At 38.7% G+C, this 13586-nt stretch overlaps 1 protein-coding gene across 1 annotated transcript; it reads left to right on the plus strand.

Annotated features, from left to right (window-relative positions):
• The first annotated feature begins 604 nt into the window (after positions 1-604).
• Positions 605-9323, plus strand: LOC121081696 (protein FAM240B-like). Its single transcript, XM_040580903.1, has 3 exons — positions 605-708; positions 7490-7634; positions 8943-9323. The coding sequence occupies exons 2-3, from the start codon at positions 7495-7497 to the stop codon at positions 9019-9021; spliced, it is 219 nt and encodes a 72-aa protein (XP_040436837.1). The 5' UTR covers positions 605-708; positions 7490-7494; the 3' UTR covers positions 9022-9323.
• Positions 9324-13586: the final 4263 nt, after the last annotated feature.

A 13586-nucleotide genomic window follows, 5' to 3' on the forward strand; every position in this document is an offset into this window, starting at 1 on the left:
TCAACCAAACCCACAATATATTTTCTTGAGAAAATGAAATGTAATGATACAAATGTTCAGCCGTAATAGAGTTATAACAACTCTAAACGGTAAAACTAGTGCTGGTTTAATGCATTTTGTCGGCTAATGTTAACCAAACAGACAATTCCTATGACGATTGCCTTGAAGATAACAGATTGTGGGATAGGTCATAATCAAGCACACATCCTTAGATTAACAGCTCCAGAGTACTGCATACTTCTGTAAGTCACCCTGTAATGCAAAACCAAGCGTGATCTGTTACACCATTTCAACTTCCATTACAGCTAAGACAGTAGCGTGGAATTTTTCAAGCTTCACAGGAGGAATATTAAAATGGATAATACTAGTACGTGTTTTAAAGAAAATCCTCAGCACTTGCCAAGTCATGCTCTCTGAGGTATCTGCCAGTGTGGGAGGGATGCATGCTCTCATAGGGGCCTGTGTTTCATGGTCATCTCAGGCAGGGGGCTGCAAAGTTCATTAAATGATCTTATCTCACTGCTGGTTCTGTTCAAAATAACCTTGATATGATGAAGGATTTATGTTACCCCCCTCTCCAAATAAAAAGTACTGAGGGATGCATTTCATTACTGCCCTGTGACACTGGAGAAGCCAGGGCTGCAGTAGTAATATTCCTCATTTGTGTCACAAAGAGGATTTCTTTCCAGGAAGAGCCCAACTCCAAAGGTAAGTAAGAATTTGTTTTTTGTGGTTAGATTTTCATAATAATGTCAACAAGAAATGTGTTTCTTCTCTAACTTTAATTCTCACAAAAGTATATTCTAGGAAAGATGAGAGCATGAGGAAAATGCCAGGGAAGAGTGCCCAGTTTAGCAGCATTCTAAGGAAGCTGAGTAGCATTGATACAGAAAAAATATTCATGAGCAATTTCCATGCCACAACCCTGGATAAAATACCAGGAGATGCGGCTGTACATTCTCAACTGATGGGCTAAAGGGTAGCCAAGGTTACACACACACTGTTCACACAAAGGTTTTTTAACAGCAATTTGCTGCCGAAAGTTTTTTAATTTAGTGGTAGACATCTTCAAATGAATCAGGGTCAGTTTCTTTTGTATGTTTTGTCAGAATCAGATGATTTAATGAAGAACCTGAGCCCTAGGCAGGATTTATTTTCTTTGATCCTAGACCACCAAGTCCTCCTGTACTTAAAAATAAAACAACAAAATAAACCATGTCCAAGATCCTTGACTAAAAAATATTAATTTATGCTATATACTTGATCTTATGAACTCAGCAGTTCATCGGATCAGGTATCAAACGTATCTGGCAGTGGAGAAACTCTAGTGATCAGAAACAATATCTGCTCAGACAAGCAGACTACAGCCACTTTAAATACACCTTAGAGGTTGAAAGTTAAAAGTCAGTAAGAGTTGGACAAATCTATGGAAAGCTCAAGAAAGGCACTTGGACATTCTGTGTTGCACAATGCTTGCGAATGCCTGTTCTCCTGACACTTGCCTCTGTGTGACTGCCACCACAGTTCTGTTTCTGTGTGCCAGTGGAAGGAATGCAAGCAGCCACCAAGGAGAGCCAGGCACAGGGAGTGGGAGAAGCTAGGGAGCAGAGGGGCACTGAAAACATGCTTCAGAGAAAGTTTGGTGAGATTTGCTTGAGCGGTCGGGGAGAAATGCAGTTCCAGCAAGAAGTAGAGAGAGATTTTTCAGAGGGAGCGGGAGAGCCGGGGAAATCAGTCAGAAAGATGTTTGAAAGCAGAGGTGTGAGTCAGCCAGGTTAGGCTGGAGGGCTGCCATGGGGAGAAGCTCAATAGAGATGAAGGCAGAGAAGGAGAAAGTGAAGGGACATCTCCTGGAAGCCCTTGGCGGCGGGCTGAGGGAGGAGAGTCAATGAGGAGCACAGAGTGAGAGCACGTATCTAAATAAATAAACAGGGAGCAGAACTAGGATAGCTGAATGGATGACCTGGAGGGAAATGAAACTGTTGATTCCTCAAGTGTTTTGCTCAAAAGGTTTTAAGAATTTTAACCCTCAGCCTGAGGACTGCTGAGGCCTCTGGTACAGAAAAGCAAGGCAGTGAATCAGTTCCCTCCAGTTCAATAATTCAATCATTCAGGTGTCTGGTATCCAGGGAACAGTGAAAACAGATAAAGAGAACTGAGGCCAAACAGATGAGGACAGAAGAAAACACCGTACCTGGCATTCAAAGGCATTGAAACTGCCACTGTAGCAGCATGAGATGCAAAAACCACATAGCGGCCACAAGCCTTGCCTTAATACATTTCTCTGTCATAAACATATCATATGAGAAAAGATCCAAATTTTTAACAACTCAAAACATTTCGAGTACAGCTCTTCTCCAGATTAGAAGAACAGACTGAGACCCATCAGCTTTTCACAGAAAAGTAATAATGAACTTTGGGTATTAGGAACAAGGAGAATGATTGAACAGAGACTACTGCATAGTGCCTGAGTGCAAACATTTTAACTTGCACGTTAAAATTACTTAACCTGCATGTTAGACTTTATTAGCTAGATGCACACCTGTAACTCATGCACTCAGGTAACTCCTACTAGTATTGCTCAGTCACATGTCAGTATCATTGTCATTTTCACAAACAGAAAATTCCCATTGTGTGGAAAAGTCCAATTAATTTGATTGGAGTTTATATGCAAAGAACAACCTCCTGACTGTGCACACATCCTAGTAAGAGCACACACTTCAAATTCTGCCAAGCTAGGAAATTCTTCTGGCAGAGTAAATCACTTGCCTAGAATTCCTTTATTTCATTGCAATCTCCAGACAGTGCTGTTTACAAAAGCATAGATTGATAGTAATGCCAAAGTGCAAATGGAAAGAGAACAGTGCAGTATACATGCAAAGCCACATATCTTTGCTGATGAGACACTCTCATGAATTTTCGAAAGAGATCAGCACAGTGTTGGGGACCTTCTTGCACCAGAAGACTATACTAGCCTTCTCCGATCCCCAGGCTGGTGCTGCAGGTCAGCTCCAACAGGTGCAGCTCTGTACCTGTGCACCAGTGAGGCAGTCAGAAAGAGCTGTGAGAAACCTCTCATGTTGCTCACAAGCAGCACTGAGGCTCAGGGTGTTCATGACATAGATTGCACCATGTGACCTGCCACACAAACTGAAAGGTACAGGGGGTTAAAATAAAGTGCTTTCTTCTTCCCCAGAAGAGTTTTACCCAGGGTCTGAAGACCTAAGTTAGACTTGAAACTGGTGTGCTTTCCCAGGCAGGATTTCAAAGCAAACCTCAATCAGCCCTTTGAGATGTGAATTGCTGCCAGGTGCAGAAGCAAAAGATAAATGATATATCCAAGATGCAAGGAAAAAAGAGGGAAATCATGGCTGAGATTACTAGTCTCATTTTCTAAAATCAAAGCAGATTTCTTAATGTTTTGAAGTCAAATATCAGCCTTTGCATCAACAGTCTATTCTCCTGTACATTGTGCAATTTTATATTAATCCAATGCATTTATATAATAAGCACAGTCACCAAGCAAGGACCATGAAAAGGCAGATGAATAAAATAGTACTGTATTATTTCTAGGAAGAAGCGTAACACTCTGAAAACTCTGACCAATTGTGCTATGCAAGAAGCACAAGAAGGGGAAAAAACAGCTTTTCTGACTTGTGTAGATGCTTTATAAATTTAAACCCTAGTTAAACTAACATTCAAATTAAAATAAAATCATGTTCTGCTACAGGAAAAAAAACACATGCTTTTCTTTATATACCATTTTCTAGCTAAGAAATTTGTGACTTCCAGTTCTATGAAATGGTGTGTTTCTTCTGGTGGTAATGTTTTCTCATAGAATCAATAAGATCCACCCTCAAACCATGCATTTTTTTACTCACAAAAAAGTCAAGATGTCACATTGAATTGATCTTACTTTCCTCTTTTTTTCTACCAACATAATTCTTGAGTTCTGGATAACAGTGCTAGTGTCACATCTTCCCTGCCTTTGTAAGATCATCTTTAGCAAATTGGGTCTAAATAATATCAACCTGCTCTAAAATTATTAAATATAAAAATAAACAATAATCTTCATCTTGTGTAGGACAAAGTCTTCCTAGCGTTTATGCAGCTATTCCTTTTGTTTGAAAGCAGCTACATTTGTTATCCAGCTTGCAACCAGGGCCCTGTCAAAGATGATTACCAGAAAGAAGCTCTTGTTATTGTCCTCATGAAGGATTGCCACTGGAGGCTTAAATGACGCTTCATTTAGTCCTAGCCGTTGCAGGGTAGTTTAAGTCAGACCTAACTGCAAGATCTATAAAAGTGCTATTACAAGTGCCTATATGCTTTAACAGTATATTTCTGCCCAGCTGTTGTCCTATACATAGAGATTATTTGTTTAGGCTGCTTTGGAGGCTGCTTCCATGAAGCCTTTTTGATTCTTCTCTTTCCCTGTTAAATAAAGTCCCTTTTGCTGCTTCAAATGAGGTTCGAAGGCATGAAAATAAACTGTATCCAGGTGATAACTCCTTGTGCAAAGCTACAATACAGGCTTAAATCCTATTACTCCATTCTGAAAAAAGCTGAAGTAGGAGGGGAAAATACAGTGTTTCCACCACTGAGAAGATTTTAGCTCAAAAACTTTGTCTTAGGGCAAGTGAAATACTGACAGACTGGGTTTGATATCCTTGATTGCCCATACAACCCTGAAGGTCTACGACAACGGTTTTAAAATGGATGGCAGGATGGAGATGAATTCAAACACCTATGCACACAGTGTTCAGGCAAAGGAAACCAGGTGGGTTATTTTAGCAGAGTTATTGTGCAGTTCCTACAATCACTGTGTGAACAGGCTCAAATAGAGGGTTTGAAATAAAAGGTAATTTAGAGTAGAATGATTCTATAGTTCAGAGAAGCAAATGCTGGTGCATTAACACACTGGTGCTTATCAAGGATGTACAAGGTTCAGTAAATAATGATGCAGAAATTCTAAGTTCAGTTGCTTTGATACATATTTGAGTGTTCTCCAGTATTAGAGGGAAGGAAAATAAAGAGGAAGATTAAGGGCTGAGTAAGAGACAATTCAGCACCAAGGCATCCATACATTAACACAAAATTAAAGGTTAGGAAAGAAGGACAGGCTCAGACAATGTTTTTAGTGTGCAGAAGCAAGCACACACAAAGAAAATTCCACAATAATACACAAAGCACTAATTCACACCCCTACCCAAAAGAAATATCAACACCTCAGCCAAACCTGTAATGTTTAGTGCTATACACACTTTTAGTCTCAACGGGGTTCTAACAGTCTTCTAAATACTGCTGGCACCAGGTGTAAAGTGAGTAACAATAAAAACTAATTCTGAACTTTTCTTTTACTGGGTTTAAAACTTTTTTCTTGGGATTTTCTGCTGTAGGGAGGGGTGTTGGACAGATACATATATACAATACATTCAAGGCAGCACCAAGAACATATGCAATCAAACCAGGAGGCGGAGTATTTAAAACAAGTAAAGGATATGTGTGTTCTGAAATTGTATACTTGAGCTCAGTCATACCTTGTGGCAATGAGTTCGATAACTTTGACTTATTCAGAAGAGTTATTCACCCTCATATATACAGAAAAGACACATCACCAGTACGTTAAACAGGAATTCATAATCCATAATCTTTCAGAAGGATCAAGTTCTTATGCTTTGGAATCCCTTCTGATTAAAGAAAACAGAAGACATTATTTCCTGGCAGTTTATTTTGAAGCCTCAGGAATACCTGGGAATTTCGCTTGCTGCACTTCAGCAATATTGTTATTCTCAGAGATTAACTCCTGGAATGGGAAGTCCATTAGTTTGACCCAAATGGTTGTTACCACGTCTTTTTCATATATTTTTAGATAATAACTCCTGGTACACAAGAAGTTTAAAAGGGTAGTGACTGTTGTCTGGGAACAGAGTTTTGGGTTGGCAATGATATATATGGGGATATTTATAGACTACATATGCTTTATGAAAAGACCTACTTGTATTAAGAGAACTTTTGACCTCGAATTGGTTATCCCCTACCACAGATGGAGGTGTTCAGCTGTACTTGCAGTTCATATTACAGACTGATGCCAACACTTACTTATACAGTTATAATTTGCATAGAACCTGAAAAACATGCTCAGTAAATCTCTTCTGCAGAAGTCAGGCTCAGATACTGGTCTTCTATCATTTGGATGTCATGAGGAGGTTTTACAGGGAACCAGAGGGTAGTCACAGGGAAATCCCAACAAGAAAGGGACCGCTTTAAAAGGGCTGCTTTTGCTCTATTTATATGCACATTATAATAACTTTTATATTACATTAAAAGTCTTTATAATGTGTCTCTCAGTTTTTCACAAAACAGCCAAATCTCCAAAAGAAATTATGTAAAGATTACCAGTTCCCAGTTTTGCTTTTCTTATGATGCCTGGCAGGGGAATGGCAGCAATTTCTTCAAGCTTTTCCAAGCTAGCCTTGAGGGTCTTGTTTACTAGATCTCCATGGCTCTGATTAAAATAAATTACAAATAATTGCCATGAATTCAAATAACGCATGAGAGGGCCCTAAATACTTGCTAAAAAAATTAAATGTTCTGGAAAATATTATAATGGCATGTTCAATGCAAAACCACACGGTAATTTGAGAGGCAGCATAGATATACTCATTCCATATTTAATGAAGTTTTGAAACTGTATGATTTTCTGGCTGTAATGTGAGATACATGGACTTGACTGTTAGCCCATGAAGAGTCATCCTGAGTAAGATATTCTTTTCCTAGGAAAAGATTCACTCTAAAATTCACTTTTAAGAGGACATTAAACGAAGGGGGAGTTACAGAGTGGGAATTGATATATAAATACATCCAGTAAGTTTGCTCTCTTTTGAAAATTGCAGAAGAGGGAGAAATATTTAATAAGCAAGGGGACTTTTGTAAGTCAGCATCTTACAAAATTATGTACATACTTTTATACATATACATTTTCCTCATTCCCAAATAAAGCTAAGGTAAGCATTATAATGACTAACAGCAAATCACCAGACCTCTTTTTCTTCATTGTTCTAGTCTTAATCTACAATGGTCCCTTTATCATTTTATAGACATGAAAACAGAGAGGAACAATCCCATTAGATCTGGTAATTTTTATATTTCCCTTCCATTTTTTACTACAGTAAAAGGTACCTTAATCATTAGGCTAAAGAATACAACAGAACTGTACTGTATTATGAGCTTAAAGATCACAGGCAGATGGAGGTGAGAGATATTTGAGGTGAACAAGTAAGAATTCATGTCACTGCAGACAGCGTATCCTCAAGTGTTAGAGGTAGAAATGAAAAGCTTGGTGAGTCATGTTATCCTGATCTTACAAAAGAGAAACTGTGTGACCCTAACACTTTGAAAATCCAAAATAGCAGAAGTGTGCTTTATCCATGCAAACAGATGAGGAACCAATAACTTGTCATATGGTTCTTTCAAATTTCTCCTTTAGAGAAAATGAATAGCCAATATATACGTCATGAAGTCCGGGGATGTGAAACCAGTGACCTGAGGAACTTCTGGGAAAAGACTATTGAACAACAAACTCGGTATCTGCAAATTGAAAAAGAACGTCAGCAAAAAAGTGCTCTGACAAAGTGCGTAGTTTATGTCTGGAAAGGTTATTTGAGTTTGGATTGTAATTCTTTTTTAAAGAAAAGTGATACCTATATTTAAGTCATGCAATGAAAGCTGAAAGTATTTTTTTTACATTTTTAGAAAATAATAAAGCTTTCCACATTTACGTGTTAATGCTAATGTGTCTAAGCTATGGCTTCATGGGACAGAGACTAACTCACATTTGTTCCATAAATGGGTCCAAAATGTGGAACTTTCTGAAGTTATCAAGACAACATCTAGCAATGCAGGCTTGCCTTGAATGTCAAGGCTTATGTTCACAGCAGAGATAGCACAGATGTGTGCCTGGCCCACCTTCTTTCTCTGTGGCCTTGTTTTAGATTTAATTAATTAAGGTGCCCTAACTTCAGTATGGTAAAACCATAATAAAACAGACAGTCCAAGTATGCTAACTGACCAAGGCAACCATCATCCATAGCCATATTTACCTCATCAGTCATATTTACCCCAAAGAGAAAGGCCAGTATGTGGCAACATCGGTACAGTTTTATTTCACATGCAGTCTCCATAAGTTGAAGGTGCATGCAAAGATGGCTATTTTGGCTTGAGATCATTCAAGGAGCAAGCATTTTTTCACAATCTCCCTCATACACCTCTTTGGAATAGATGTTTGACAACACAAGAGCAAGGATGGCCTTGCATTAATAACCGTGAATGAAGGAACACTGGAATTAGTCAGTCCCTAGCATGTTTTACCCATTTATAACTAACCTGGTTTCAACACCTGAACTCCTCAGCTATGAAATTCCTGTCTTTTCTATTTGAGGCAGTCTTGCTGTGGTACCTAGATACTACCAAAGAGAAAACAAAGTGCCACCTATCACCTAAAGATGTCTACTATGTGTCTAAGAGAAGTTTCAACATGCATGGTGTTTCCAAGTCAAATAGTGCTCAGGAGCCTCTATGCAGTATGTTTTTTAAATGTATTTCTAAGAAGGAGGGGGACTGGGGAAATGTTGGGTGATGCTACCCAGCAGGTGGCAGCAGGCAATGTCCAGCGGAGATCACAAATCATTCCAGCACACAGAGAGGCACTTAAGAGAGAACACACTGGAGATTAAACGAACCACAAAGCTCAGGTGAGCCCTAATTGGAATTGAAGAGCTGGTCCTGAAGTGCCATCCAGCAAAGCACTCTGAAGGGGCAGGGCAGTTTGCATGAGAACTGGGAAAAAACACCAAAGGATAGCACCGATGGGAAACATGAGAAGTATAAACATGGTTCCTGTAAAAATATAGGAACAAACTGATCTGTGTTTCTGTCCTTAGGCTCAGAAATGAATGGATGGAGAGGCTGGAAAAAAGGATAAAGATGTTGAGGACCCAACCTGAAGACCCATCTAGTTGAAGATCCCACACTTCACATGTTTGGGGGAGAAAGAATTTTTTTTTTTTTTTTTTTTTGTAGGAAAGTATGATGGTGTGATGCAAAAGCTGAGTCAACTTTACTTTGTGACTTAAAGGAGCTATAATTAATTAGCTGTCATTGTTAGAAGTTTCGTATGTGAAATCTCTGTTGCTGCTTTTAAAATTATGTACCCATCCCTTCATTCGATACACGGAGACTGAAGTACTCTGAAGTCTTCAAGACTAATAAATCATGGTTCACTGAGCTGTAGATACCTGGAAAAAGTTTAGTTACACACTTAGTGCTCAGCAAAAGAATTTCCGTGACATTTAAGTTTCTGTGTAGACTGCTTGTAATCTAATGAAGTTATTTTCTTTCAAAATTGTTTAAAAGTAGTTGAGGGTTTGATTGTTGTTTTTTTTTTTAACACAGCAGAACCCAGCTCAGACTAAGGAAGAGGGGACATGTACAAACAATGCCATCACTTCCGAGATCACTAGTGGAGCCAAATTTGGTGGGAGATAACAGATCCTGGATGCCGTATTAAAAGTCTGTGAATATTAGTATGTATCCTGAGAAATAGGCTCTGTGAGAAACCAACAAGAGTTACTTAATTAGTTAACCCACATTAGTTAACTTGAAATACTGTATCAGCAAAGACAAAGCAACTTGAAGTTTTGAGGCTTCTTCTGGTACCTGACCTGGCTTGTCTACAGCTGGAGTGGTATCTCTGTTTCACAGAGCAGCTTGATGCATTTTTACAGTTGTCTGTCATCATGAGTAACAAGCACACTTTTTCCTTTAACACTTTTTCCCTCTCAGACCCAGTGTATAGTCCTTAACAATCAGTACCTTCAGAAGCATGGCAGGTTTCCTCTCCCCCATTTGCCATCAGTCAAAAATGTTTCTCTTTCCCTTCCTAATGCTTCATTAGGAAACGTGGCATTTCCTCCAAGAGTATCAAAGCATTTCAATGGGCTGGTGTAATAGAATTGCTTGCTTTTTAGGGTGACTGCTTTGTTGCCACCAGAATGCTTGGGGTAATGCACTGCAAAATTGATTGGTTTGAGCATGCCAAAAACCTCTTCCCTCAATTGCTTAACCTTTTAATCCCTTTTTATAAGACTGTTTCACTACTTCTCTAGTAATTTATATCATTTCAGAAAGATTTGAGTTGCCAGTGGGGTGAGAAGAGAACAGAGGAAGGGTTTGGGGTTTTAAAATATTTAGACCATCTGTTCTTTTTAAAGCAAAACAAAGATTTTAAGTGCTAATTTTTCTTTCTTTATCCATCACCTTTTAAATCCACTTTTGTGTGTCCCAAGGTCAACCCAAATCTATTACAGGAATTTAAACATGTAAATAATGTTTGGAAAGCCTGAGAAATCCATGAAAGCCTGAAAAATAGACAGCCTTGGAACGTGTACTCAGAAATCAAGGCATCAGCAAGTATGTCACCAAACTTGAGAGCAGAATTTGCCTGCCAGGTGACAAAAGCTGCTAAACTCATGTTCTTCAGTTGATTCTTTTTTGTAAGCAATTTTTAAAGTAACACAAACTGGGAATATGCAGGATAACAGTATAATTACAATAGAGCTATGCTTTAATAAACAATCACCATGTAGATTAATATTGGGATTTAGTAAAAACTAGATTTCTTTGAAAATGCCAGTTCACACACTTCAGTTCTCCCATCATCTGTCTGTGCCTTCTGCTTTCTGAAGCTCCTAAACTCCATTGTGAAACAGCATTGATTTTTACAACATTTTGGCTGACATAGAGCTTGAACTGAGTTAAGGGAAACATTTTGCATCCCCTCATTCATTGTGCAAATGACTGCACAAGGTGCAAAACAAAGGGAATCAGAGCTGATAGATTTTAAAAGTGAAAGAGGTACTCCTGAAACAAGGGGGTTTTTGCATTTTACATAGTTATGATCCTTCTTCTCTTCTTCTTTTCTTCTCATAAAGTAAGACAGAATGAGGAAAATCCATGGAGAGCCAAGAAAAGACATGCCAGGAAGTGACTCCCGTCTGAGTCCCTCATTGCACATCTCATATGGTTACATCACTTAAGAGTGCTTTGGAATAGGTCCCTATCAAGATAGGACACCCCAAAATCATCTCTTTAAAATGATAAAAAGGAACTTGCTTTTTATGGACTGCATCTATTCCAGCCCAGGGCCAAGAGGAGTTCTGAAAATATATTTCTAGAATTAAGCCACTTTTCTTCTGAGCTTTGCAGTTTCACCTTTAGTGTCTAGATAAATTATTTCAGGCTCAGGTTCCTCAGCATTAGATTCAGGACTTTGGGCCATGTAATCTTTATTTATCTAAGTGCTAGCAACATGTTTTGATACAAAAGCCACCACTTTTGTAGAGGTAATCTACCTCGGAGTTTTGTAATTTACCACCAAAAAAAGAATACATATCCACAGAAATAAATATAATCTAGAGTCAATCAGCAAAAATAGTGTGATAGCATTAAAATTCAAATCTAAATGTCAAGAAACAATCTTAATCAGAAGTTGGAGCAAACTCCAAGATGAAAATGGTTCCGGCAATTTGAAAACACAAAAATATAAATCTTTAATTTAAGTTGAAGGTCATAAGAGAAATGAAAAGGAGACAAAAAAAAGTAAAGTACAATTTCTGTGAGACTTGGAAATAAGCCATAATGTTATAAAAAGGAGTAGAGAAACCTGACTGTAGCATTAGAAAAGTCGTCAGCTAAAACCTGATAAAATCAGCTGGGTTTTACAAAATCATTATGGTTAGAGAGGGTGCTTTGATGATCTTCAGACTATTTTTCACCAATATGCAGTTTTGGAATGTAGTATTCAGTTAAACAGGTTAACATCAGTAACTCAAATATTTATAAAATAGTTCCTTCAAAAAACACTTCATTTCTAATGATTTTTTCTATCCATATTTTCACACAGGTTTTGAGTATAACAGCAAGATATTTTGAGTTATGCTAATCTGATTTTATTAGCTTTTGTAATTAAAGTGTAGTAGATACTTGCTTATCTTCCTACCTTTCACTATTTTACCACTTCTTTGCTTCATCCTGTCACTAAGTAGCAAAAGAATGCATGTTGTTTTCTCATTACGAATGCATGGTACAGAGCATTTTGAAAAAGCCTGCAACAGTGACAAAAGTGAAATGTAGTCAAGTTTTACCATCCTCAGAAGGTAAAACACTAAAGAATCTGGACCCAAGTCCTTTTAAACAATATTTATGGGAAGTATATTGCATGTTAGCACAAGAGCAACAGACACTACATTTCAGCCATAGAAATGATTATTCTAGCATGTGGATAAGGGCTGACAGCTGTGAAGAATGGTTCTGTCAGTAACTTAACAGACTTCTTAGCAGTTTAGCCCAAACTGTGACAGCTTAAATACAGTTCTTTGCTCAGTACTCCTTTCTGACCAGTGTCTTTCTCTAACCAAGGAGCTCCTCTCTGGAGCTTTCTAATTAAGAAGTGAATAAGCATAACTCAGCCACTGTGACCAGGTTTTGAATTTGAACCGATACAAGTTGGGCAAAAGGTTAGATGCCTTCCTGGTAAGATGATAGAGAGAAATCAGGGACATGGTTCAGGTATACCCAGCTGAAGCTCCCCCAGCTGCCACAGCAGTTTCTGCAGTGAAGCCTGTCCTGCAGCCCAGTGCAGGATCACCCAGCAGACTGTCTTCAGTGTGACACCCAAAAGTTATGTGTTCCCTGCTGCACAACTACTTCATGTCCATGCAGCTATGCCTCTGGGCTTCTGGCCACATTCACTGAAGAGGAGACTGATCTATTGGCCAATTCTGCAGTGCCTGAAGTTGTTAGTACTGAAATAAACCCACCATACAATACCAAGTTCACCTACCATATTCTGTGTTTAGTGTAGCATTAAGCACAGATAAGTTATTTTGCACTGTAGAAAAGCCTACTTGCTACCTCCAAGATTTTGATCCCATGATACATAAGCAATATGAGAGATAACCCCAGCCACACACAGCTCACTGTGTAAAGAGGACAAAAACAGTGGAGGGGGAGTGGAAAGGTGGGCCAAAGACAAAGGTCAGGGAAGAGCCTTGGAGTGTGGGCTAGGTAAGAAGTCAAGGTCCAGTTGCTCCAGACAGCTGATGTGATCCATGTACACAGTAGCTGTGCTCCAGCTGCAACAGAAATCCATACCTAGCTCCTTCTAATAAACATGTGTGAAAAATAAAAACATCCTGAACCAATTCATGGAAAGTGCCATAACTGTGGCAAAATACAGCACATGTTGAGAGAACTGCTACTCATGTAACTGGATTCTCACTGTAAAATTTTGAGGGTAATGAAGAGTCAGATGCCACTGGGATGTCAGATTCATTAAGAGAACAGGGAGATGATCATTGAGTCTGGAGAAACAGAATAGATATCTCTGGGGAGGGAAGTCAGAGAAGACGAAGAAGAGGTAATGTCTTAAACTGAAAGGGTTTTGAACAGATTCATTTGAAGGCCTAACATTGATTACAGGTTTCACTGTTTTGAACTCACCCTCTCCCCTTTCTGTGTTACACATG

Source organism: Falco naumanni, chromosome Z (assembly GCF_017639655.2).
Source record: "Falco naumanni isolate bFalNau1 chromosome Z, bFalNau1.pat, whole genome shotgun sequence".
NCBI classification, from domain to species: Eukaryota; Metazoa; Chordata; class Aves; order Falconiformes; family Falconidae; genus Falco; species Falco naumanni.

Coding starts and splice junctions, on each gene's coding strand:
- LOC121081696 (XM_040580903.1), top strand. CDS start 7,495: ATGAATAGCCAATATATACGTCATGAAGTCCGGGGATGTGAAACCAGT. Junction 7,635..8,942: donor CAAAAAAGTGCTCTGACAAA/GTGCGTAGTTTA, acceptor TTCTGTCCTTAG/GCTCAGAAATGAATGGATGG.